This window comes from Bombina bombina, chromosome 4 (genome assembly GCF_027579735.1).
Source record: "Bombina bombina isolate aBomBom1 chromosome 4, aBomBom1.pri, whole genome shotgun sequence".
NCBI lineage: Eukaryota > Metazoa > Chordata > Amphibia > Anura > Bombinatoridae > Bombina > Bombina bombina.
In genome coordinates, this window is record NC_069502.1 from 255,020,410 (window position 1) to 255,046,321 (window position 25,912).

Sequence of the window (25,912 nt, forward strand, 5' to 3'; positions counted from 1 at the left end):
ACAGAATGCCAAGCTTCCAAGATACGGATCCCGGTCAAGGGATCCTCAGGCCGAACTGATAGATGCCTTGGCAGTGCCTTGGTTGTTCACCCTAACTTATATGTTTCCACCGTTTACTCTCCTCCCACGCGTGATTGCTCGAATCGAACAGGAGAGAGTTTCAGTGATCCTGATAGCGCCTGCGTGGCCACGCAGGACTTGGTATGCGGATCTAGTGGACATGTCCTCTCTGCCACCGTGGAAACTTCCATTGAGACAGGACCTTCTCATTCAAGGTCCTTTCCAACATCCAAATCTAATTTCTCTGCAGCTGACTGAACGCTTGATTTTATCTAAGCAAGGATTCTCTGATTCAGTCATCAATACTTTGATACAGGCTAGAAAGCCGGTCACTAGAGAAATCTATCATAAGATATGGCGTAAATATATTTCTCTTCTAAGATGTATCGAGTCCACGGATTCATCCATACTTGTGGGATATTCTCCTTCCCTACAGGAAGTGGCAAAGAGAGCACCCACAGCAGAGCTGTCTATATAGCTCCTCCCTTAGCTCCACCCCCCAGTCATTCTCTTTGCCTACTCTAAGTACTAGGAAGGGTAAAGTGAGTGTGGTGACAAAAATGTTAGTTTTTATTTTCTCAAGCAAAAGTTTGTTTTTTTAAATGCTACCGGTGTGTACTATTTACTCTCTGGCAGAAAAGGGATGAAGATTTCTGCAAGGAGGATGATGATCTTAGCACTTTGTAACTAAGATCCACTGCTGTTCTCACAAGGCCTGAAGAGTACAGGAAAACTTCAGTTGGGGGAACAGTTTGCAACTGCATTGAGGTATGTTCAGTCTATTTTTTTCTAGACAGACTGTAATTATTCTAGAAAAGACTGGCAATATCCCCATGAGGGAAGGGTAAGCTGTATTCAGACACTTAGTAGGAATCCTAGCTTGCATAAAGGGCTCATTAGTTACTGGTGACACTGATAGGAAAAACGTTTTTGTTTTTTATAAAAAAAAAAAAAGCAAATATAACGTTTTTTTGAGGGACTTTAAGGGGTCATTGTGGCTTCGTTAAGGGTTATTAACCCACATGGCTAGTTTAGGAAACACTCTGTTGTCTTTTTTAGGCCCCATAACGTCGAGTGAGGTGGGAGGTGCCTATTTTCGCGCCTCAGTTACGCAGTTTCTTCCTCAGAGACATCCAGCTACTTCACCAGAGGTTCCTATTGTGTTTGAGGGCTGTAAAGAAGTTTTTTCCCCACAAATCATTTCTAAAGGGAAGGTAGGCGCCACAGCAGAGCTGTGGCAAGGTGCTTAACGTTTTTTACCTGTTTTTGACGTTTTGTCAATCCGGTTTTTACATTAAGGGGTTAATTGTTTATTTGCATAGCTGTGCAAAGTTACTAAGGCTTTATGATGCTACTGTAAAATTTTCGTTGAGTTTACTGCTTTTTTACACTGTTTTGCAGAGTTTGTGCAGCTATTTTTCTCTTAAAGGCACAGTACCGTTTTTTTCTAAGTGTTATTTGCATTGATTAAAGTGTTTTCCAAGCTTGCTTGTTACATTACTAGCCTGTTTAACATGTCTGATACCAAGGAAAATCCTTGTTCAATGTGTTTAGAAGCCATTGTGGAACCCCTTCTTAGAATGTGTTCCACTTGCACTGATATGTCTATGAATTAAAACGTGTGTGTGGTAGACCGAGCGCTAGTATTTTACGGCCTTATGCTCACTGGCAAAAGTCCCCTAGTGGACTTGGGATGTGACTACAATTGTGTGATATAGTGAGCGCTGGGAAGCTTAAAAGGACTGTGAGGTATGGATATGTTAAAAATGGAATGTATTTATTACAGTTAATATACAATGAAAATACAATATAATGCATACAAATTAAAAAGCTTCTAAAATTCTTCCTAAAATCTCTATGGATCCATGAGATATAAGTCTTAAGGATATAGTGTTACCTATATCTGTGGTGTTGGAACAAATATTACGTTAGCTCCGACAACAGTCTAAGACCATAGTATTATGGTCTATAAAGTGCAGTTTAAGCACAGATATTTACAAACAGCAGATGTGATGTAAATGGACACGCCAATTTTGTCCATTTACATCACATCTGCTGTTTGTAAATATCTGTGCTTAAACTGCACTTTATAGACCATAATACTATGGTCTTAGACTGTTGTCGGAGCTAACGTAATATTTGTTCCAACACCACAGATATAGGTAACACTATATCCTTAAGACTTATATCTCATGGATCCATAGAGATTTTAGGAAGAATTTTAGAAGCTTTTTAATTTGTATGCATTATATTGTATTTTCATTGTATATTAACTGTAATAAATACATTCCATTTTTAACATATCCATACCTCACAGTCCTTTTAAGCTTCCCAGCGCTCACTATATCACACAATTATGTCTATAAATTATAAAGAGCATATTTTAGCACTTAAAAATATTGCAATAGATGATTCTCAGACAGAAGGAAATGAGGGTTTAACATCTAGCTCTCCCCAAGTGTCACAACCAGTAACGCCCGCACAAGTGACGCCTAGTACCTCTAGTGCGTCTAATTCATTTACTTTACAAGACATGGCCACAGTCATGAATACAACCCTCACAGAGGTTTTATCCAAACTGCCTGGTTTACAAGGAAAGCGTGACAGCTCTGGGTTAAGAACAAATGCTGAGCCGTCTGACGCTTTAGTAGCCGTATCCGATATACCCTCACAATGTTCTGAAGTAGGGGTAAGGGATTTGTTATCTGAGGGAGAAATTTCTGATTCAGGAAAGACGCTCCCTCAGACAGATTCTGATATGACGGCATTTAAATTTAAGCTTGAACACCTCCGCTTATTGCTCAGGGAGGTATTAGCGACTCTAGATGATTGTGACCCTATAGTGGTTCCAGAGAAATTGTGTAAAATGGACAAATACTTAGAGGTTCCTGTTTACACTGATGTTTTTCCAGTCCCTAAGAGGATTGTGAATATTGTTACTAAGGAGTGGGATAGACCAGGTATTCCGTTCGCTCCCCCTCCTGTTTTTAAGAAAATGTTTCCCATATCTGACACCATGCGGGACTCGTGGCAGACGGTCCCTAAGGTGGAGGGAGCTATTTCTACTCTGGCTAAGCGTACAACTATACCTATCGAAGACAGTTGTGCTTTCAAAGATCCTATGGATAAAAAATTAGAGGGTCTCCTGAAGAAAATTTTTGTTCCTCAAGGTTTTCTTCTCCAACCTATTGCGTGCATTGTTCCTGTAACTACTGCAGCTGCTTTCTGGTTTGAGGCTCTAGAAGAGGCTCTTCAGATGGAGACTCCATTAGAGGATATTATGGACAAAATTAAGGCCCTTAAGTTGGCTAATTCTTTCATTACAGATGCCGCTTTCCAACTGGCTAAATTAGCGGCAAAGAATTCAGGTTTTGCCATTTTAGCACGCAGGGCGTTATGGCTTAAGTCCTGGTCTGCTGATGTGTCCTCAAAATCTAAACTTTTGAACATCCCTTTCAAAGGAAAGACCCTATTCGGGCCTGAACTGAAAGAGATTATTTCAGACATCACTGGAGGGAAAGGCCATGCCCTCCCTCAGGATAGAACAAATAAAATGAGGACCAAATAAAATAATTTTCGTTCTTTTCGGAACTTCAAGGGTGGTCCCGCTTCAGCTTCCCCTGCTGCAAAGCAAGAGGGGAATTTTGCCCAATCCAAGTCAGTCTGGAGACCTAACCAGGCTTAGAACAAGGGTAAACAGGCCAAGAAGCCTGCAGCTGCCTCTAAGACAGCATGAAGGGGTAGCCCCCGATCCGGGACCGGATCTAGTAGGGGGCAGACTCTCTCTCTTCGCTCAGGCTTGGGCAAGAGATGTTCACGATTCCTGGGCCTTAGAAATTGAAGACCTACATACCATGGGAGTAATCCATCCAGTTCCAAAAGCGGAACAAGGGCTAGGGTTTTACTCCAAACTGTTTGTGGTTGCCAAAAAAGAGGGAACTTTCAGACCAATCTTGGATCTCAAAATTCTAAACAAATTCCTCAGAGTACCATCATTCAAGATGGAGACTATTCGGACTATTCTACCGTTGATCCAGGAGGGTCAATATATGACTACCGTTGACTTAAAGGATGCGTATCTACACATCCCTATTCACAGAGATCATCATCAATTCCTCAGATTTGCCTTTCTGGACAGGCATTACCAGTTCGTGGCCCTTCCCTTCAGGTTGGCCACGGCTCCCAGAATTTTCACAAAGGTGCTAGGGTCCCTTTTGGCGGTTCTAAGACCGCGGGGCATAGCAGTGGCACCTTATCTAGACGACATCTTGATTCAGGCGTCGACTTTCCAGCTAGCCAAGTCTCACACGGACATTGTGTTGGCTTTTCTGAGATCTCACGTGTGGAAGGTGAACATAAAGAGTTCTCTCTTCCCTCTCACAAGAGTTTCCTTCCTAGGGACTCTGATAGACTCGGTAGAAATGAAAATATTTCTGACGTTCCATTCCTCGGCCATCAGTGGCTCAGTGTATGGAGGTAATCGGACTTATGGTAGCGGCAATGGACATAGTTCCTTTTGCCCGCCTACACCTCAGACCACTGCAACTATGCATGCTCAAACAGTGGAATGGGGATTATACAGATTTATCTCCTCAGCTGCATCTGAACCAGGAGACCAGAGATTCTCTTCTCTGATGGTTGTCTCAGGACCACCTGTCTCAGGGAACGTGTTTCCGCAGGCCAGAGTGGCTTATAGTAACGACAGATGCCAGCCTGCTAGGCTGGGGTGCTGTCTGGAACTCCCTGAAAGCACAGGGCTTATGGTCTCGGGAGGAAACTCTACTCCCGATAAACATTCTAGAACTGAGAGCGATATTCAATGCGCTTCAGGCGTGGCCTCAGCTAGCTGCGGCCAAATTTATCAGATTTCAGTCGGACAACATCACGACTGTAGCCTATATCAACCATCAGGGGGGAACAAGGAGCCCCCTGGCAATGTTGGAGGTTTCAAAGATAATTCTATGGGCAGAGGTTCACTCTTGCCATCTCTCAGCTATCCATATCCCAGGAGAAGAGAACTGGGAGGCGGATTTTCTAAGTCGGCAGACTTTTCATCCGGGGGAGTGGGAGCTCCAACCGGAGGTATTTGCCCAGTTGATCCAACTTTGGGGCAAAACAGAACTGGATCTCATGGCGTCTCGTCAGAACGCCAAGCTTCCTTGTTACGGGTCCAGGTCCAGGGTTCCCAAGGCAGCGCTGATAGATGCTCTAGCAGCGCCCTGGTCCTTCAGCCTGGCTTATGTGTTTCCACCGTTTCCTCTGCTCCCTCGTCTGATTGCCAAGATCAAGCAGGAGAGAGCTTCGGTGATCTTGATAGCCCCAGCGTGGCCACGCAGGACTTGGTATGCAGATCTGGTGGACATGTCATCCTTTCCACCATGGACTCTGCCGCTGACACAGGACCTTCTACTTCAAGGTCCTTTCAACCATCCAAATCTAATTTCTCTGAGGCTGACTGTCTGGAGATTGAACGCTTGATTTGATCAAAGCGTGGTTTCTCCGAGTCAGTCATTGATACCTTGATTCAGGCACGGAAGCCTGTCACCAGGAAAATCTATAATAAAATATGGCGTAAATATCTTTATTGGTGTGAATCTAAGGGCTACTCATGGAGTAAGGTCAGGATTCCCAGGATATTATCTTTTCTCCAAGAAGGATTGGAGAAAAGATTGTCAGCTAGTTCCTTAAAGGGACAGATTTCTGCAATATCTATTCTTTTGCACAAGCGTCTGGCGGATGCCCCAGACGTTCAGGCATTTTGTCAGGCTTTAGTTAGAATCAAGCCTGTGTTTAAACCTGTTGCTCCACCTTGGAGCTTAAATTTGGCTCTTAAAGTTCTTCAGGAGGTTCCGTTTGAACCTCTTTATTCCATAGATATCAAACTTTTATCTTGGAAAGTTCCTTTTTTGGTAGCTATTTCCTCGACTCGTAGAGTTTCCGAGTTATCTGCCTTACAATGTGATTCTCCTTATCTGATCTTCCATGCAGATAAGGTAGTTCTGCGTACCAAACCTGGGTTTTTACCTAAGGTGGTATCTAATAAGAATATCAATCAAGAAATTGTTGTTCCGTCTTTGTGTCCTAATCCTTCTTCAAAGAAGGAGCGTCTATTACACAATCTGGACGTGGTTCGTGCTTTAAAGTTTTTACTTACAAGCTACTAAGATTTTCGTCAAAGATCTACTTTGTTGTCTACTCTGGACAGAGGAGAGGTCAAAAGGCTTCAGCAACCTCTCTTTCTTTTTGGCTAAGAAGCATAATCCGCTTAGCCTATGAGACTGCTGGCCAGCAGCCTCCAGAAAGGATTATAGCTCATTCTACTAGAGCTGTGGCTTCCACATGGGCCTTTAAAAATGAGGCTTCTGTTGAACAGATTTCCAAGGCGGTGACTTGGTCTTCGCTTCATACTTTTTCAAAATTCTACAAATTTGATACTTTTGCTTCTTCGGAGGCTATTTCTGGGAGAAAGGTTTTACAGGCAGTGGTACCTTCCGTTTAAGTACCTGCCTTGTCCCTCCCTTCATCCGTGTACTTTAGCTTTGGTATTGGTATCCCACAAGTAATGGATGATCCGTGGACTGGATACACCTTACAAGAGAAAACATAATTTATGCTTACCTGATAAATTTATTTCTCTTGTGGTGTATCCAGTCCACGGCCCGCCCTGTCATTTTAAGGCAGGTATTTTTTAATTTTAAACTACAGTCACCACTGCACCCTATGGTTTCCCCTTTCTCTGCTTGTTTTCGGTCGAATGACTGGATATGGTAGTGAGGGGAGGAGCTATATAACAGCTCTGCTGTGGGTGTCCTCTTGCAACTTTCTGTTGGGAATGAGAATATCCCACAAGTAATGGATGATCCGTGGACTGGATACACCACAAGAGAAATAAATTTATCAGGTAAGCATAAATTATGTTTTTTCCTCAGGTTGCTCTCCTTCCACGAGTTTTTGCACGTATCAAACAGGAGAGAGCATCTGTGATTCTATTAGCTCCTGTCTGGCCTCGCAGGATCTGGTCACGGATTTAGTGACGATGTCATCTCTTCCTCCGTGGAGATTGCCTCTAAGGAAGAACCTTCTGCTTCAGGGTCCATTCCTCCGTCCAAATCTGGATTCTCTGAAGCTGACTGCTTGATAATTGAATGCCTAGTCTGGGCTAGGCGTAGTTTTTCTGAGAAAATAGCCTGCTGTAGTAGCTCAATGGTTAGCTTAACTACCTAGCAAGCAGAAGATTTGGGGTTTGAATCCGCTACAGTTACTTGCTCCTGTGCTTCAGGCTCGTCAACCTGTTCTTGTAGATTTACCATAGGGTATGGCGTAAATACTTGTATTGGTTGTTTATGTGTGATGCTAATATGCAGATTATTTGCTTTAATGCCAAGACATCAGGCTTTTCTTTTCTGGCCCGGAGGGCCCTGTGGTTGAAGTCGTTGTCTGCTGACATGACGTCCAAATCTAGATTGCTTTCCCTTCCATTTAAAGGGAAGATTCTTTTCAGTCCAGGTCTGGACTCAATCATATCCACGGTCATGGGGGACAAGGGTGCCTTTCTTCCGCAGTATAAGAAGAATAAACTTAAGGGTCCTAATTTTCGTCCCTTTTGTTTGGACAAGTCCAAGGGATCTTGGAAACCCTCTGTCTTGGAATAAGGCCAAGCAGAGCAAGAAGCCCTCCGAGACAAAAATGGCATGAAGGGGCGGCCCCCGATCCGTCTATGGATCTCGTAGGGGTCAGACTCTCTATTTTCGCGGAGGCTTGGTTGAGAGACGTACAGGATCCTTGGGTTCTGGAAGTTGTTACCCAGGGTTACAGAATAGGTTTCAAAACTCATCCTCCATGGGGCAGATTCCTCTTGTCAAATCTCTCATCAAATCCAGAGAAACGGATTGCCTTTCTAGAGTGCGTGAGGGATCTCTCCTCTCTAGGAGTAATTGTACCGGTACCTTTATCAGAAAGGGGTCTAGGGTACTATTCAAACCTTTTCGTGGTCCCAAAGAAGGAAGGCACGTTTCGTCCGATTCTAGACCTAAAGTGCTTAAACAAGTTTCTGTCGGTTCCATCGTTCAAAATGGAGACGATAAGGTCTATACTGCCCCTAGTTCAAGAGGGTCAGTTTATGACTACGATAGACTTGATGGACGCTTACCTTCATGTGCCAATACACAAGGATCACTTCAGGTTCTTAAGGTTCGCCTTTCTGGATCAGCTCTTCCAGATTATAGCTCTTCCCTTCGGGCTGGCTACTGCTCCAAGAATCTTCACAAAGGTTCTGGGAGCTCTGCTCGCGGTGGCGAGATCCAGAGGGATAGCAGTGACTCCTTATCCGGATGACATTCTGGACCATTTGAGAGCTCTTCTCCTTCTTCTGTGATCTCATGAATGGAAGATAAACTCAGAAAAGAGTTCTTTGGTTCCCAGTACCAGAGTGCAGTTTCTGGGCATGATAATAGACTCCATTTGCCATAAAGATATTCCTAACAGCCCAGAGACGTTGCAAGATTGTATCCAGCTGTCTTGCCTTTCAATCCTCCTCAAGGCCTTCAGTGGCCCGGTACATGGAGGTTATTGAGCTCATGGTATCTACTATAGATGTCATTCTATTCGCCAGATTCCATCTCCAGCCTCTTTAGCTGTGCATGCTGAGGCAGTGGAACGGTGATCACTTCTGAGTTGTCACAACTGGTCTCTCTGGACAAAGGGTCGAGGGAGTCTCTCTCTTGGTGGCTCCGTCCAGATCAGCTGTCCCAGGGGGACATCCTTCCTCAGACTATCTTTGGAGATTGTAACTATGGACGCGAGTCTCTCAGGTTGGGGAGTGGTTTGGGGTGGCAGGAAGGTACAGAGCAGGTGGAATCGGAAGTAGCCTCTTCTCCCTATCAACATCCTGGAACTTCGGGCGATCTTCAACGCTCTGGAGGTTTGGCCCCTCCTCGGTTCGTCCAAGTTCATCAGATTCCAGTCGGACAACATTACTTTGGTGGCTTACATCAACCATCGGGGGGGAACTAGAAGCTCCCTAGCCATGAGGGAAGTATCTCGAATCCTGGAGTGGGCGGAGGCCCACAATGCTCGCTATCAGCGATCCACATCCCGGCTGTGGACAACTGGGAAGCAGACTTTCTCAACAGACAATCGTTTCATCCGGGGGAATGATCTCTTTACTCCAAAGTGTTTTCGGAGATTTGCAACATTTGGGGGACTCCGGAGATAGATCTCATCTCGTCCAGACTCAACTTCAAGCTACCCAGATACGTGTCGCGGTCAAGGGATCCCCAGGCAGAACTGATAGATGTCAGTGCCTTAGGGATTCAACCTAGTGTACATATTTCCACCGCTACAACTTCTACCTTGTGTAGTGGCATGCATCAAACTGGAGCAAGCATCAACTATTCTGATTGCTCCGTCGTGGATCTAGTGGGGATGTCATACTCCCCTCCATGGAGGTTGCCCTGTTACAGGGATCTGCTGGTACAGGGCCCCTTTGTGCATCAGAATCTAGATTCTTTTAGGCTGACTGCGTGGAGATTGAACGCTTGGTCTTAGCCAGAAGAGGATTTTCTAAGAGGGTGATTGATACTCTCATTCAAGCCAGAAAGCCGGGCAATGTATCATAAGGTGTGGAGGACCTACTTACTCTGGTGTGAAACTTGTGGATATTCCTGGCATAAAGTCAGGGTATCCAGAATTCTTTCCTTCCTCCAGGACAGTTTGGAGAAGGGACTTGCCGCCTGTAACTTAAGGGGACAGATTTCGGCCCTATCTGTGCTGTTACACAAGAAGCTCGCTGAGCTCCCTGATATTCAGGTTTTTGTTCAGGCTCTGTCCAGGATCAGGCCTGTGTTTAGGCATTCTGCTCCTCCTTGGAGTTTGAATCTGGTTCTGAGGGTTTTGCAGGGGCCTCCGTTCGAGCCTATGCATTCTCTTGACATTAAGACTCTGTCTTGGAAGGTTCTTTTTCTTTTGGCCATTGATTCTGGACGCAGAGTGTCTGAATTAACGGCCTTGCAATGTGAGCCTCTTTACCTGGTTTTTCATGCTGATAAGGCTGTTCTTCGCACTGGACTGGGATTTCTCCCTAAGGTTGTGTCTGATCGCAACATTAATCAGGAAATTGAAGTTCCTTCCTTGTGTCCTAATCCTCCTTCGAAAGAACGGTTACTTCATAACTTGGATGTGGTTCGAGTTTTGAAATTCTATCTTCAGGCTACGAAGGATTTCAGCCAAACTTCAGCTTGCTTTGTTGTTTATTCGGGGAAGCACAAGGGGCAGAAGGCTTCTTCTACTTCCCTATCCTTTTGGCTGAGGAGCATGATTTGCTTGGCTTATGAGACAGCGGGACATAAGCCTCCTCAGAGGATTACGGCTCACTCTACTAGAGCTGTGGCTTCTTCTTGGGCCTTTAATAATGAGGCCTTTATGGAGCAGATTTGTAAGGCAGCTACCTGGTCCTCCTTACATACTTTTTCAAAAGTTTTACAAATTTGACATTTTTGCTTCGGCTGAAGCAGCTTTTGGGATAGAGGTTTTGCAGGCTGTGGTGCCCTTAGAGTAGGGTCCGCCTCCTTTTTACCCTCCCATTTTTTCATTCAGTGTCCTCTAGAGCTTGGGTATTTGTTTCCCACAAGTAATGAATAATTCTGTGGACTCGCCTAGTATTAGATGGAAAACATAAATTATGCTTACCTGATATTTCATTTCCATCATTACGAGGAGAGTCCACGGCTCCCGCTCGGTTCTCCGTTGGGCGGACCTAAATTTCTTTAGTTTTTTTCTTCTTGGACCATTTATACCCTGATATTTCTCCTACTGTTTCTTGTTCCCTCTGCAGAATGAGTGGGGGAGGTATTTAAGCCTTTGGCTGGGGTTTCTTTGCCTCCTCCTGGTGTCCAGGTTCTGTATTTCCCACAAGTAATGAATGAAGTCGTGGACTCTCCTCGTAACGATGGAAATGAAATTATCAGGTAAGCATAATTTATGTTTTCATGATGGTGAGAGTCCACTAGCCTGTCCTTTCCTTTTGTTTAGGTGGAGGCAGTATTTGTTTTGCACTTCTTTGCCCTGCTATATCTTTCCTGCTTTTCTTTTTTTTCCTCATCTACTTGGCTATATGTATGACTGAGGATCATGGGAAGTTAATACACAGATCCACGCTGTGTTTCTTAGCCTGTCTATTTTCTTTTTCTTTCTTTTTTTTTTATTGAGGTCAAAGTATTGGCATACATAAAAAAAAAATATAATAACAGTGCATGATTATATTCCAGAAAAAAGGACTTATGGAAAGAAACACCACAGAGATTACATATTAATAAAACATATGCAATTGACAATATCCACCATATCAATAGAGCATGATGTGAATTGCATGTAACAAACAACGTCTATTATCTGTAAGCTATAGCTTTAAATACAAATTTTAGTACACACATGACTGCAGTCGTGCCTAGTCATATGTCCTCAGAGCATATAGTACTGTAGACCTTATGAATTACACATTGAGAAGGCATTTGCAATCAGTAACATCTGCCACATCAAGGAACATAATGCAAAATATTAAGTAGAAGTTTGTATACAGTAAATGATGCCTACCATTTACATTATATAAAGCTCTGTGGCTGAACATTTGCTAAAGAAGGAAGAGAAACCCATGCCAATATTCATCTAAGCCTTTTATGGGGAATAGAAGGCCACTATTGGACCTCATACTTTATAGGGTGATAACATGGACCAAAGGCTATATGAAAGAGAAGAGACCACTTGTGGATCTCCGTATTAAGACCTCTTTTATTTTCTTATTAGAATTAAACAAATCCCTCACATGCTGAAATGAGCCACTCATGGGCCCCAATACATTTTAATTCTGTTTAGAGGGAATATAATAAACAATCTTACTGAACTAGGGAAGAAATAAGTGATGCTGACCAATCATGCTAGGTCAGGTGAATAAAAATAAGGTCAGCAATATGGTGGGATGTAAGGATTACTATTAGAAGAATGGTAGTAAGGGTTGCAGTATTTGCAAGATAAACCACTTAGGTAGTCTCCCCTAAAAGGGGAGCACGTTATATATGTGGGGGGGAGGTGGTTAATTAAACTATTAGTTCACAGCTCAAAATAAACAAGCAATAATAAAACAAGACAACATATCTATGTGGAAAATCTTGTGAGCACACTAGGTAGGCATATGTTTCATATGTAGAAGCCATGCACATGGATAAACTTGTAGGGGAGGAGGGAGCCCGACCAATCCACTATATAAGATACGATACTTTTTATAGGATCCTTTTATTAAGTGGGGACTATTTGCGATATATTACCAGAGTTACTATTGCTAGGGGGTATACGACATGTAAAAAGTAAGCATGGCTATATTTGGTCATACGCTCTCAGAGACCCAACTAAGCAATGTATTGCTAGGAAACATTTGTCCACAGGTTCAGTGATATAACATCCTCCAGAATAAACATATAACTATAAATACACCTAGACTGCAATATGTCGTACTAACACACATCTATTAAAACCCTAGATATATTGAAATCACAAAGCTTAGTTTTTAAAATGCAAACCGTGACAGTCATCAGGTCCCTACTTTTAACTTTAGCTTTAATCGGTGGAAGGCAGTGGAGAGAACTATAAAATTACCTAGATGTGATCTGAGCCCATGTCCCAACACCATCAGTCCACAAGAACAACTGTGTATTGTAATAAAGTTTCACATGTGTCTACCAAATACTGCAGCATCTCTAAAGAGAATATATACTATACAATAGAATGTGTTGTACTCAGCAAAAAAAAATAAAAAAAAATGTAAGTCCCGGTTCTGGCTGCAGTGCCTACTAATAATCGATATAGAGATGGGGCATTGAAAAAATATAAAATCCAAGGATAAGTGTGGAGCACACATGCAAGTTGACCCATCATAAAGTGTAAAACAGACATGAACAGCAAACAGTGTTAAGATAACTACAGTGCTAGTATTTTGAGTGGGGCGAGAAATATAAGTAAGTAAAGCAACGTAATGCAAGCCAAACCTTGGGCTAATAATTTAGATAAGATGAACACGAAGAATAAATAGCCCCTTAAACAGTCAGTCCCCAGTACAGTCATAAGCTTAAAACTTCAGACCGTTAGGCCTTCATCAAAAGATCTAGAAAGTAAGGGGGCACAATAGGAGGTCTCAACTTTTGAAAGGTTATGGGTGCATAAGAAAGGTTCCATCCGCCCTTAGTATTGAACCCTTTTTAGCCGTTTTAATTGTTTCAGCCAATACCTAATCTATGTAGCCTGTCTGTGATATTTGACCACAGCAGCCCACTGGTGTGAAGGGCTGACTTATTTTTGCTGGAGCATTAATGGTATAGTTCCGCAAATCGCTGGGCCACTATGTTGTGGCTTTGGACTGCTGCAATCGAGCAGATCTGGGCAAAACAGTCCGGCGATGAGAAGGTTACTAGTGAGATGAGGTAAGAGCTATCTCGGGCTGCTTTAGCTGCAGGCGGTAGGCCCCGCATGCAACTACTGGGCTCAGCAAGAGATACTTGTTGTCGTATTGGACTGGAGCACTTTATCGTGTCTGGTGACAAGCCGGTGAGGGCTACATTGCTTGAGGGTACTAGGCGTCCTGCCTTAAATATCTTGTCCTCGGGATCCTTCCAAGTCAGGTGAGTCGTTGCAGTCCCATACTCCACTCCCAAAATGTTATGCTCCCCAAAGCGTCACCACCTCCGGAAGTAGCCATGCAGATGGGCGTGTGGTTAGTATGATCCGCAGACTTGGCATCTACTTGCCGGAGCGCCACGGTGGGTAAGCGCTCAAACATGCTGCAGCACCCTTCTATAAAAAAATGTATCTCCTCCATAATTTGCTCCGCAGTTTTCATAGTGAAAGATGGTAGTAGGCGCCGGGCTTGAGAATAACGCAGTAGTGATGGGCCCAAGATGGCCGATTTCAGAGCCGCTTGTCAGCAAGATACACACCGGAATCATGAGATTCTATCAATTTAGTGAAGCTTACGTTAGGGTTAGATGCGCAGATCACTTGTGTTAAACAGTCTTCATTAAGGGACAAATATTTGAGCTGGAACAGTCTTTGAAATTGATTTTTATATGTGTTATAGTCGGAGCTACTGAAATGTGCGACTGTACTGCTTCACTGCTGGCTCCGCCCCCCAGCCTGTCTATTTTCAACTGTCCAGTAGAGAAAACTGAAATGAACTATGTAGATTTTAAAGCTAAATTCCAATATTGTTGCAGGCAATGACAACTGCCCAGACAACCCCCCTCCCTCCTCGACAGTGGCTTTGATATGATTAGAGATTTCCAAATGCAAACCAAACAGTGATGTTCTTGTTACTATTATTACAGTTACCTGACAGCTTAAGGACTGCTCATTTGAAGGAAGGTATCTCTTCTTTCATTCATGCCCTATGTTAATTTTTGGGGGTAATAAATGGGCTACTATACATAGTAATTACATACATATGTGCTTATTAACACCCATTTTTAAAAGACATTGGTCACTTGGCATATTTAGTGCTAAAATGGGTTGTCGGGTATACTCGGATCACTGTAAGAGACACTTGGTGACTAACCATTTCAAAGTTATTTATTTTTCCTAGTGGAAAAATATGCATCTCACAGAGACATGAAACCCCAATAAGTAATGTGGGTAAAAAAAACAGTACAGTTGCCACATCAGCATAATCAGAGAAATGCATTTGGTTTTTAGGCAGCATATGTACCTAACCATCTTCAAGTGTCAAATGTCTTTTTTTTCTCTTTTGTGGCTTTTCTTTTTAGTTCACTTCTCAATTAGTTATGAACAATTGTTTAGTTATTCTTGAACTGCCAATTAGGCAAACCTTTATTTTCCACGATACATCAGACTACAGTTGCTTGATGTCTGTTAGAGGGTTAAAAAAATTTTGAAAATGAAATGAGAGTAGTCTTTTATATGTATTTATTATTTGCTTTTTCTTAGAACTACAAACTCTTATATCTGGTCTACTTCAAAGTGATCCCCAGACACGCATGACTTTGGATGAGCTTGTTCGAGATTCCTGGGTGACGCAGCCTATAAACCTTGCAGAATATACATGGGAGGAGGTGTACCCACCTGCAAGCCTACAGAAAGGTGAGCGGTTAAAGTGCAGCAGCATTGGAGCTGGAGGGTGGCATAGTCAAAACTGTCAATGCATTCATTTATGCTAGTTAAAAATTAAATAAGCGAAGAGAAGCCCATTTTCCTTCCCAACCCTGGGAAGGATAATGGTCTTCTCTTCGTTCATTTAAGTTTTAATTAGCATAAAATGCTGCATGGTCTACAAAGGTGTCTAGTATAACAAGGGGGCTATATATACAATGGAAACTGCATAAGAATATAATCCAGTCATGGATTTTTGATACTCTAAAATTATAGTGTATTTTTTAAACCGGTCTATGGCTATATTACAGGGGGCACACTATTTAGCGCTTCTGCTAGATTGTAAAGTTCACTAGGCGTAAGCTTTTTGTGCACGCCTGGTAGCCTGCACATTAGAAGTTTAAAGTTAAAAGTTTTCATGCAAGCAAAACCCGACGCGCACCAACTTCCAAACCTTGGATAGTGCGACCGTGCTAACTTGTTGACTTCAATGTATAGCGTAGAAGAAAACTATCTTAGTTATCGCTCGCACGCTAACCCGACAGTAGATATTAATATTTCACATTCCAATGTTCACATACAGGACATTTATTTTTATTGTGTGTGTGTATATATATATATATATATATATATATATATATATATATATACATATATATACCCCTATATCTATTCATATAGGTATAGATATCCATTGTACATTAGCATTATCACATATATATAGAAATATATATTTAATAATTAAAATAAAGAAATTATATGTAATGAACATAGGAATATAAAATTTGTGTAACGCGATCACATTTCATAATTTAGGTCTAACGTGCTGTCGGGGTTAACTCACATGAAAGCTTAGTTATCTTAAGACGCAGTATTGAAATATTACATATAAAATATTAATAATTATTAAATATTATAGATACTGTAAAATATATGTATATTATATTGATTATTTAGAATTTTTCCATCAAAATAAAGCTGTTTTACGGACTAATTAATAGGCACTAGATTCAAACTGAGACAGCTGCCTGAAGAACCTTTCTACCAAAAGCTGCTTTCGAAGAAGTAAAAACATCAACAATTGTAAAATTTAGTAAAGGTATGCAAAGAATACCAGTTGGCTACTTTGCAGATTTGATCAACTGAAGCTTCGTCCTTGAAAGCCCAAAATGTGTCAACTGACCTTTTTAGAATGAGCTGTAATTCTCTAAAGCAGAGACTGGGCCGCCTCCAAATAAGCTTTGTGAATCAGAAGTTTCAACCAAGATGCTAAAGAAATGGCAGAGGCTTTCTGACCTTTTCTAGAACCAGAAAAAATAACAAATATACTAGAAGTCTTTCTGAAATCTTAACATATCAAAGCTCTTACCACATCCAAAGAATGTAAAGATCTTTCAAGAGTATTCTTAGGATTAGGACACAAGGAAGGAACAATAATTTCCCTATTAATGTGTTACAACTTTAGGCAAAAAGTCTCTTTATCTTGATAGAAAATCAGATAAGGAGACTCACAAGAGAGAGCAGAGAATTCAGAAACTCTGAACTAGCAGAAGAGATAGCCAAGAGAAAAAAAACTTTCCAAGAAAGTAGTTTCTCCAACATAGGTGTGTCCGGTCCACGGCGTCATCCTTACTTGTGGGATATTCTCTTCCCCAACAGGAAATGGCAAAGAGCCCAGCAAAGCTGGTCACATGATCCCTCCTAGGCTCCGCCTACCCCAGTCATTCTCTTTGCCGTTGTACAGGCAACATCTCCACGGAGATGGCTTAGAGTTTTTTAGTGTTATTCAATCAAGAGTTTGTTATTTTAAAATAGTGCTGGTATGTACTATTTACTCTGAAACAGAAAAGAGATGAAGATTTCTGTTTGTAAGAGGAAAATGATTTTAGCAACCGTTACTAAAATCGATGGCTGTTCCACACAGGACTGTTGAGAGGAATTAACTTCAGTTGGGGGAACAGTGAGCAGACTTTTGCTGCTTGAGGTATGACACATTCTAACAAGACGATGTAATGCTGGAAGCTGTCATTTTCCCTATGGGATCCGGTAAGCCATTTTTATTACAGAGTAAATAAGGGCTTCACAAGGGCTTGTTAAGACTGTAGACATTTTCTGGGCTAAATCGATTCATATATAAACATATTTAGCCTTGAGGAATCATTTAATCTGGGTATCTTTGTAAAATAATATCGGCAGGCACTGTTTTAGACACCTTATTCTCTAGGGGCTTTCCCTAATCATAGGCAGAGCCTCATTTTCGCGCCGGTATTGCGCACTTGTTTTTGAGAAGTATGACATGCAGTCGCATGTGTGAGGAGCTCTGATACATAAAAAAGACTTTCTGAAGGCGTCATTTGGTATCGTATTCCCCTTTGGGCTTGGTTGGGTCTCAGCAAAGCAGATACCAGGGACTGTAAAGGGGTTAAAGATAAAAACGGCTCCGGTTCCGTTATTTTAAGGGTTAAAGCTTCCAAATTTGGTGTGCAATACTTTTAAGGCTTTAAGACACTGTGGTGAAATTTTGGTGAATTTTGAACAATTCCTTCATACTTTTTCGCAATTGCAGTAATAAAGTGTGTTCAGTTTAAAATTTAAAGTGACAGTAACGGTTTTATTTTAAAACGTTTTTTGTACTTTGTTATCAAGTTTATGCCTGTTTAACATGTCTGAACTACCAGATAGACTGTGTTCTGAATGTGGGGAAGCCAAGGTTCCTTCTCATTTAAATAGATGTGATTTATGTGACACTGAAAATGATGCCCAAGATGATTCCTCAAGTGAGGGGAGTAAGCATGGTACTGCATCATTCCCTCCTTCGTCTACACCAGTCTTGCCCACTCAGGAGGCCCCTAGTACATCTAGCGCGCCAATACTCCTTACTATGCAACAATTAACGGCTGTAATGGATAATTCTATCAAAAACATTTTAGCCAAAATGCCCACTTATCAGCGTAAGCGCGACTGCTCTGTTTTAGATACTGAAGAGCATGAGGACGCTGGTTCTGATATGCCCCTACACCAGTCTGAGGGGGCCAGGGAGGTTTTGTCTGAGGGAGAAATTTCAGATTCAGGGAAAATTTCTCAACAAGCTGAACCCGATGTGATTACATTTAAATTTAAGTTGGAACATCTCCGCGCTCTGCTTAAGGAGGTGTTATCCACTCTGGATGATTGTGAGAATTTGATCATCCCAGAGAAACTATGTAAAATGGACAAGTTCCTAGAGGTCCCGGGGCCCCCAGAAGCTTTTCCTATACCCAAGCGGGTGGCGGACATTGTAAATAAAGAATGGGAAAGGCCCGGTATACCTTTCGTCCCTCCCCCCATATTTAAAAAATTGTTTCCCATGGTCGACCCCAGAAAGGACTTATGGCAGACAGTCCCCAAGGTCGAGGGGGCGGTTTCTACTTTAAACAAACGCACCACTATACCCATAGAAGATAGTTGTGCTTTCAAAGATCCTATGGATAAAAAATTAGAAGGTTTGCTTAAAAAGATGTTTGTTCAGCAAGGTTACCTTCTACAACCAATTTCATGCATTGTCCCTGTCACTACAGCCGCGTGTTTCTGGTTCGATGAGCTAGAAAAGGCGATCGATAGTGATTCTCCTCCTTATGAGGAGATTATGGACAGAATCCGTGCTCTCAAATTGGCTAATTCTTTCACCCTAGACGCCACTTTGCAATTGGCTAGGTTAGCGGCGAAAAATTCTGGGTTTGCTATTGTGGCGCGCAGAGCGCTTTGGTTGAAATCTTGGTCAGCGGATGCGTCTTCCAAGAACAAATTGCTTAACATTCCTTTCAAGGGGAAAACGCTGTTTGGCCCTGACTTGAAAGAGATTATCTCTGATATCACTGGGGGTAAGGGCCACGCCCTTCCTCAGGATAGGTCTTTCAAGGCCAAAAATAAACCTAATTTTCGTCCCTTTCGTAGAAACGGACCAGCCCCAAGTGCTACGTCCTCTAAGCAAGAGGGTAATACTTCTCAAGCCAAGCCAGCCTGGAGACCAATGCAAGGCTGGAACAAGGGAAAGCAGGCCGAGAAGCCTGCCACTGCTACCAAGACAGCATGAAATGTTGGCCCCCGATCCGGGACCGGATCTGGTGGGGGGCAGACTCTCTCTCTTCGCTCAGGCTTGGGCAAGAGATGTTCTGGATCCTTGGGCACTAGAAATAGTCTCCCAAGGTTATCTTCTGGAATTCAAGGGGCTTCCCCCAAGGGGGAGGTTCCACAGGTCTCAATTGTCTTCAGACCACATAAAGAGACAGGCATTCTTACATTGTGTAGAAGACCTGTTAAAAATGGGAGTGATTCATCCTGTTCCATTAGGAGAACAAGGGATGGGGTTCTACTCCAATCTGTTCGTAGTTCCCAAAAAAGAGGGAACGTTCAGACCAATCTTGGATCTCAAGATCCTAAACAAGTTTCTCTAGGTTCCATCGTTCAAAATGGAAACTATTCGAACAATTCTTCCTTCCATCCAGGAAGGTCAATTCATGACCACGGTGGATTTAAAGGATGCGTATCTACATATTCCTATCCACAAGGAACATCATCGGTTCCTAAGGTTCGCATTCCTGGACAAGCATTACCAGTTCGTGGCACTTCCTTTCGGATTAGCCACTGCTCCAAGGATTTTCACAAAGGTACTAGGGTCCCTTCTAGCGGTACTAAGACCAAGGGGCATTGCAGTAGTACCTTACTTGGACGACATTCTGATTCAAGCGTCGTCCCTTCCTCAAGCAAAGGCTCACACGGACATAGTCCTGGCCTTTCTCAGATCTCACGGATGGAAAGTGAACGTAGAAAAGAGTTCTCTATCTCCGTCACCAAGGGTTCCCTTCTTGGGAACAATAATAGACTCCTTAGAAATGAGGATTTTTCTGACAGAGGCCAGAAAAACAAAACTTCTAAACTCTTGTCAAACACTTCATTCCGTTCCTCTTCCTTCCATAGCGCAGTGCATGGAAGTAATAGGTTTGATGGTAGCGGCAATGGACATAGTTCCTTTTGCGCGCATTCATCTAAGACCATTACAACTGTGCATGCTCAGTCAATGGAATGGGGACTATACAGACTTGTCTCCGACGATTCAAGTAAATCAGAGGACCAGAGACTCACTCCGTTGGTGGCTGTCCCTGGACAACCTGTCACAAGGGATGACCTTCCGCAGACCAGAGTGGGTCATTGTCACGACCGACACCAGTCTGATGGGCTGGGGCGCGGTCTGGGGACCCCTGAAAGCTCAGGGTCTTTGGTCTCGGGAAGAATCTCTTCTACCGATAAATATTCTGGAACTGAGAGCGATATTCAATGCTCTCAAGGCTTGGCCTCAGCTAGCAAAGGCCAAGTTCATACGGTTTCAATCAGACAACATGACGACTGTTGCGTACATCAACCATCAGGGGGGAACAAGGAGTTCCCTGGCGATGGAAGAAGTGACCAAAATCATTCAATGGGCGGAGACTCACTCCTGCCACCTGTCTGCAATCCACATTCCAGGAGTGGAAAATTGGGAAGCGGATTTTCTGAGTCGTCAGACATTACATCCGGGGGAGTGGGAACTCCATCCGGAAATCTTTGCCCAAATTACTCAATTGTGGGGCATTCCAGACATGGATCTGATGGCCTCTCGTCAGAACTTCAAGGTTCCTTGCTACGGGTCCAGATCCAGGGATCCCAAGGCGACTCTAGTAGATGCACTAGTAGCACCTTGGACCTTCAAACTAGCTTATGTATTCCCGCCGTTTCCTCTCATCCCCAGGCTGGTAGCCAGGATCAATCAGGAGAGGGCGTCGGTGATCTTGATAGCTCCTGCGTGGCCACGCAGGACTTGGTATGCAGATCTGGTGAATATGTCATCGGCTCCACCATGGAAGCTACCTTTGAGACGAGACCTTCTTGTTCAAGGTCCGTTCGAACATCCGAATCTGGTCTCACTCCAGCTGACTGCTTGGAGATTGAACGCTTGATCTTATCAAAACGAGGGTTCTCAGATTCTGTTATTGATACTCTTGTTCAGGCCAGAAAGCCTGTAACTAGAAAAATTTACCACAAAATATGGAAAAAATATATCTGTTGGTGTGAATCTAAAGGATTCCCTTGGAACAAGGTAAAGATTCCTAAGATTCTATCCTTTCTTCAAGAAGGATTGGAGAAAGGATTATCGGCAAGTTCCTTGAAGGGACAGATTTCTGCCTTGTCTGTGTTACTTCACAAAAAGCTGGCAGCTGTGCCAGATGTTCAAGCCTTTGTTCAGGCTCTGGTTAGAATCAAGCCTGTTTACAAACCTTTGACTCCTCCTTGGAGTCTCAACTTAGTTCTTTCAGTTCTTCAGGGGGTTCCGTTTGAACCCTTGCATTCCGTTGATATTAAGTTATTATCTTGGAAAGTTTTGTTTTTGGTTGCAATTTCTTCTGCTAGAAGAGTTTCAGAATTATCTGCTCTGCAGTGTTCTCCTCCTTATCTGGTTTTCCATGCAGATAAGGTGGTTTTACGTACTAAACCTGGTTTTCTTCCGAAAGTTGTTTCTAACAAAAACATTAACCAGGAGATAGTCGTGCCTTCTTTGTGTCCGAATCCAGTTTCAAAGAAGGAACGTTTGTTGCACAATTTGGATGTTGTTCGCGCTCTAAAATTCTATTTAGATGCTACAAAGGATTTTAGACAAACATCTTCCTTGTTTGTTGTTTATTCTGGTAAAAGGAGAGGTCAAAAAGCAACTTCTACCTCTCTCTCTTTTTGGATTAAAAGCATCATCAGATTGGCTTATGAGACTGCCGGACGGCAGCCTCCTGAAAGAATCACAGCTCATTCCACTAGGGCTGTGGCTTCCACATGGGCCTTCAAGAACGAGGCTTCTGTTGATCAGATATGTAGGGCAGCGACTTGGTCTTCACTGCACACTTTTACCAAATTTTACAAGTTTGATACTTTTGCTTCTTCTGAGGCTATTTTTGGGAGAAAGGTTTTGCAAACCGTGGTGCCTTCCATTTAGGTGACCTGATTTGCTCCCTCCCTTCATCCGTGTCCTAAAGCTTTGGTATTGGTTCCCACAAGTAAGGATGACGCCGTGGACCGGACACACCTATGTTGGAGAAAACAGAATTTATGTTTACCTGATAAATTACTTTCTCCAACGGTGTGTCCGGTCCACGGCCCGCCCTGGTTTTTTTAATCAGGTCTGATAATTTATTTTCTTTAACTACAGTCACCACGGTATCATATGGTTTCTCCTATGCAAATATTCCTCCTTTACGTCGGTCGAATGACTGGGGTAGGCGGAGCCTAGGAGGGATCATGTGACCAGCTTTGCTGGGCTCTTTGCCATTTCCTGTTGGGGAAGAGAATATCCCACAAGTAAGGATGACGCCGTGGACCGGACACACCGTTGGAGAAAGTAATTTATCAGGTAAACATAAATTCTGTTTTTATGTCCAAATAATGCATAGGTTCAACAGGAGGAGCCTGCAAAGTCTTCAATACCAAATTTAGACTCCATTGAGAAGAAATAGATTTAATAACAGGTTTGATACGAGTCAAAGCCTGGACGAAACGGTGAATATCAGGAAGATTAGCAATCTTTCTGTGAAATAAACAGAACAGAGATTTGTCATTTCAAAGTATTAGCAGACAAACCATCCTGAAGAAACTGAAGAATCATAGGAATTCTAAAAGAATGCCAGGAATAATCATAAGTGGAACACCATGAAATATAGGTTTCCTTCCTAAGATAGGGAGAGTCCACGGCTTTATTCCTTACTGTTGGGAAATACAACACCTGGCCACCAGGAGGAGGCAAAGACACCCCAGCCAAAGGCTTAAATATCCCTCCCACTTCCTCATTACCCCAGTCATTCTTTGCCTTTCGTCACGATAGGAGGTTGCAGAAAAGTGTCAGAAGATTCAGGGAGTCCTGAAAAAGGGTATCTGCCCTTCGAGATAGGACTGTAGCTTTAAGTAGTCATGTCAACCTCTCAGTGAGAGTATTGATGAAAGTTAGTCTGGAGATGCAGGGAAAGTTTTTCTGCGAAACCATCCAGACTACTGCTAACAATAGTTGACGAGTTTCACTGCCTGCTTTCTCTCACTCAAGTCCATGTCAGGTGCACTGCTATAAGACTGTCACACTTCAGAGGCTGTGTTCTGATCCACATCATGGATCCTGAAGGTAAGATTGTTTAAATTTTTTACACATAAAACACTATAACAGGGTCACAGTGTGGCTCCTTTATACCTTTGATAGGATCCAGGGTTAATATCCTCTGAGGGGGGGTTTATTGAACAGTTGGGGTTAATTAATCAGTGTATTAATTATATACATGTTGCTTTGTGTGATTTTATTTTCTGGGCTCATAGTGTGTGTGTGTGTTTTTAGCTGGAACAAACATGTTTCACTTTCGTTTTTAAAAGTGTTGCACAGCTCCTATTAACTTGCTGTACTTTTCATAGCATGTAGTCTATGTTCATCTCCTCCATTATGGCTGAGGCTTCAACCTTAGGAGAGCGTTTCCTCTGTTAACTGTCTGGGTCTAGGAGGTGGTGAAGGACACATTTTTATTTGTGTCCTTCTGTGGGTATAAGTTGAGCTATGGAGGACTCTGACATGTTTGAAGGTACTTCTTCTGTACTATGTCATACCGGTTTATATTGTGAGGAGGAAGTGGTTTTCCCGCCCAATCAATTATGTTCCACATGCCTTAACACCATTATAAAGTCTAAGAAGAGAGACAAGCCTGCTAAGGCTATTAGTCCCTCTGAGCCGTCTACCTCTCAGGACTCTGCGTCCCATGAGATTACACTTGCTACATTATCCACTCCACATGCAGTTCCTCGTAGCAAATCTAATCCTCCATCCGGAGGGGGCCTTCTTCCTGCTGACTTTGCCGCGCAGTTACAAACGGCGGTGTCTACGGCCCTAAGTGCATTACCTCGCTCTAACAAACCTAAGAGAAAGGTTAAACAGCTCTCCTGACCCGGAGTCATCTAAATATTTATCGGATTCAGCTATTATGTCCCAGTTATCCAATGTAGCTTCAGAAGGTGAACTTTCTGGGTCGGAGTCCTTAGCGTCTAAGCCTCCTGCTGCGGAGGAACCGTTCTTTAGATTTAAAATTGAGCTCTTGTATTTTTTATTAAAGGAGGTTCTGTCTACGTTAGAGGTTCCAGAGGCCGCGCTGCCTGAAGAACCCATGATACCTAAATTAGACAGAGTTTACGAAGACAGGAAAGTTTCTTTGACTTTTCCTGTGCCGGTTAAAATGGCGAACATTGTTAACAACGAATGGGAAAGAATTGGATCTTCCTTTCCCCCCTCGTCTACTTTTAATAAGTTGTTCCCGGTCCCGAACTCTCAACTGGATTTGTGGGGCTCCATTCCTAAGGTGGATGGTGCTATCTCTACGCTTGCTAAACGTACTACTAAACCTCTTGAGTATAGTTCTTCGTTCAGAAAGTCGAGGGATAAGAAAAGGGAAACCTTGCCGGAGCAGCTACCTACTGGTGCAACTCTTTGTCAGAACTCATTGAGGTGGAGTCTCCCCTTGAGGATATTCAAGACAGAATTAAAACTTTGAGAATTGCTAATTATTTTATTTGTGATGCAAATTATTCGCCTAAATGCAAAGGCCTCTGGCTTTGCGGTCCTAGCCCGCCGGACGCTCTGGTTGAAGTCTTGGTCTGCGGATATGACTTCTAAGTTGAGACTCATTTCTCTTCCCTTCAAGGGAAAGATTTTATTTGGTCCAGGCCTGGACTCCATTATTTCTACGGTTACCGGAGGCAAGGGTGCCTTCCTACCACAAGATAAGAACTAAGGGACGATAATCTTCTCATCCCCAAGGCAGAACACTGTGCAATCTAAGTTCTTATCGCTGAAAATGAAGGATCTCTGCAGAAAGAACGGCAGTGTCAGTAAAAAAAAAAAATTGCCTGCACTTTTAATTTCTGCCTGCAGGTGTCACTGTTCCGTTCTATCCTAATGGAAATATTTGCTACGTTCCTCTCTTTTCAATTTTCTCTCACTTCCTGATCTCCAGTGCGGTGAAGGAAACAGCACATTGCAAAAAAGGTAAGTCAGGGTTTAACAAATGTATTCTAGGAGTGTAGGAGCGAACCAAAATACTTCCATTTTTTTTGTTCTTTAATAAGTGTGTGTGTGTTTATGTTGTGTGTGTGTATGTTGTGTGTATATGGTGTGTGTGTGTCTATGGTGTGTATGTTGTGTATATGGTGTGTGTGTATATGTAGGCTTACCATAATTTTTAGAGGTGAAACTGGGACCACCTGGTGCGGTGCCAGGAGGGGTGTGATCAGGAGCATGGTCAAGGGGGCGTGGCAATTATTATGTGTGTAATGTTTCGTGGATACTCTACCCTTCCTCAGTCAAACAAGTGAATCACACAGTTTAAATAGACCATAACATACACCACCCCCTAGTGAAAAAGGCACCATTACGTTGTCATGGCAAATAAATCATTAATCTAAATCTCAGATTCTAAATAATGCCAAACATCAAGCATAATTATCACTTTCATAATTATCAATTTCACAATTTAATATCTGCAGTGTAATATGTGTTTTATGTGTCTTATTAAGGAACAGAGCCAAATACTGATAAGGAATAAATACAACATTGAATGAAAGTAAAAAAAGAACCATGTACCTGCTAAAGCTGTTTAAGAGGCTACTCTATACCATAATGCAGGAA

The 25,912-nt window shown here is 42.7% G+C and overlaps 1 protein-coding gene across 1 annotated transcript in view; it reads left to right on the forward strand.

The window, feature by feature from the left end:
* Positions 1-25,912, forward strand: part of PASK (PAS domain containing serine/threonine kinase) — a 426,576-nt gene that overhangs the window by 316,306 nt on the left and 84,358 nt on the right. Inside the window, exon 17 of the mRNA XM_053709902.1 lies at positions 15,043-15,195. Within this exon, the coding sequence (XP_053565877.1) occupies positions 15,043-15,195 (153 nt within the window). The remainder of the gene's footprint in view (positions 1-15,042; positions 15,196-25,912) is intronic.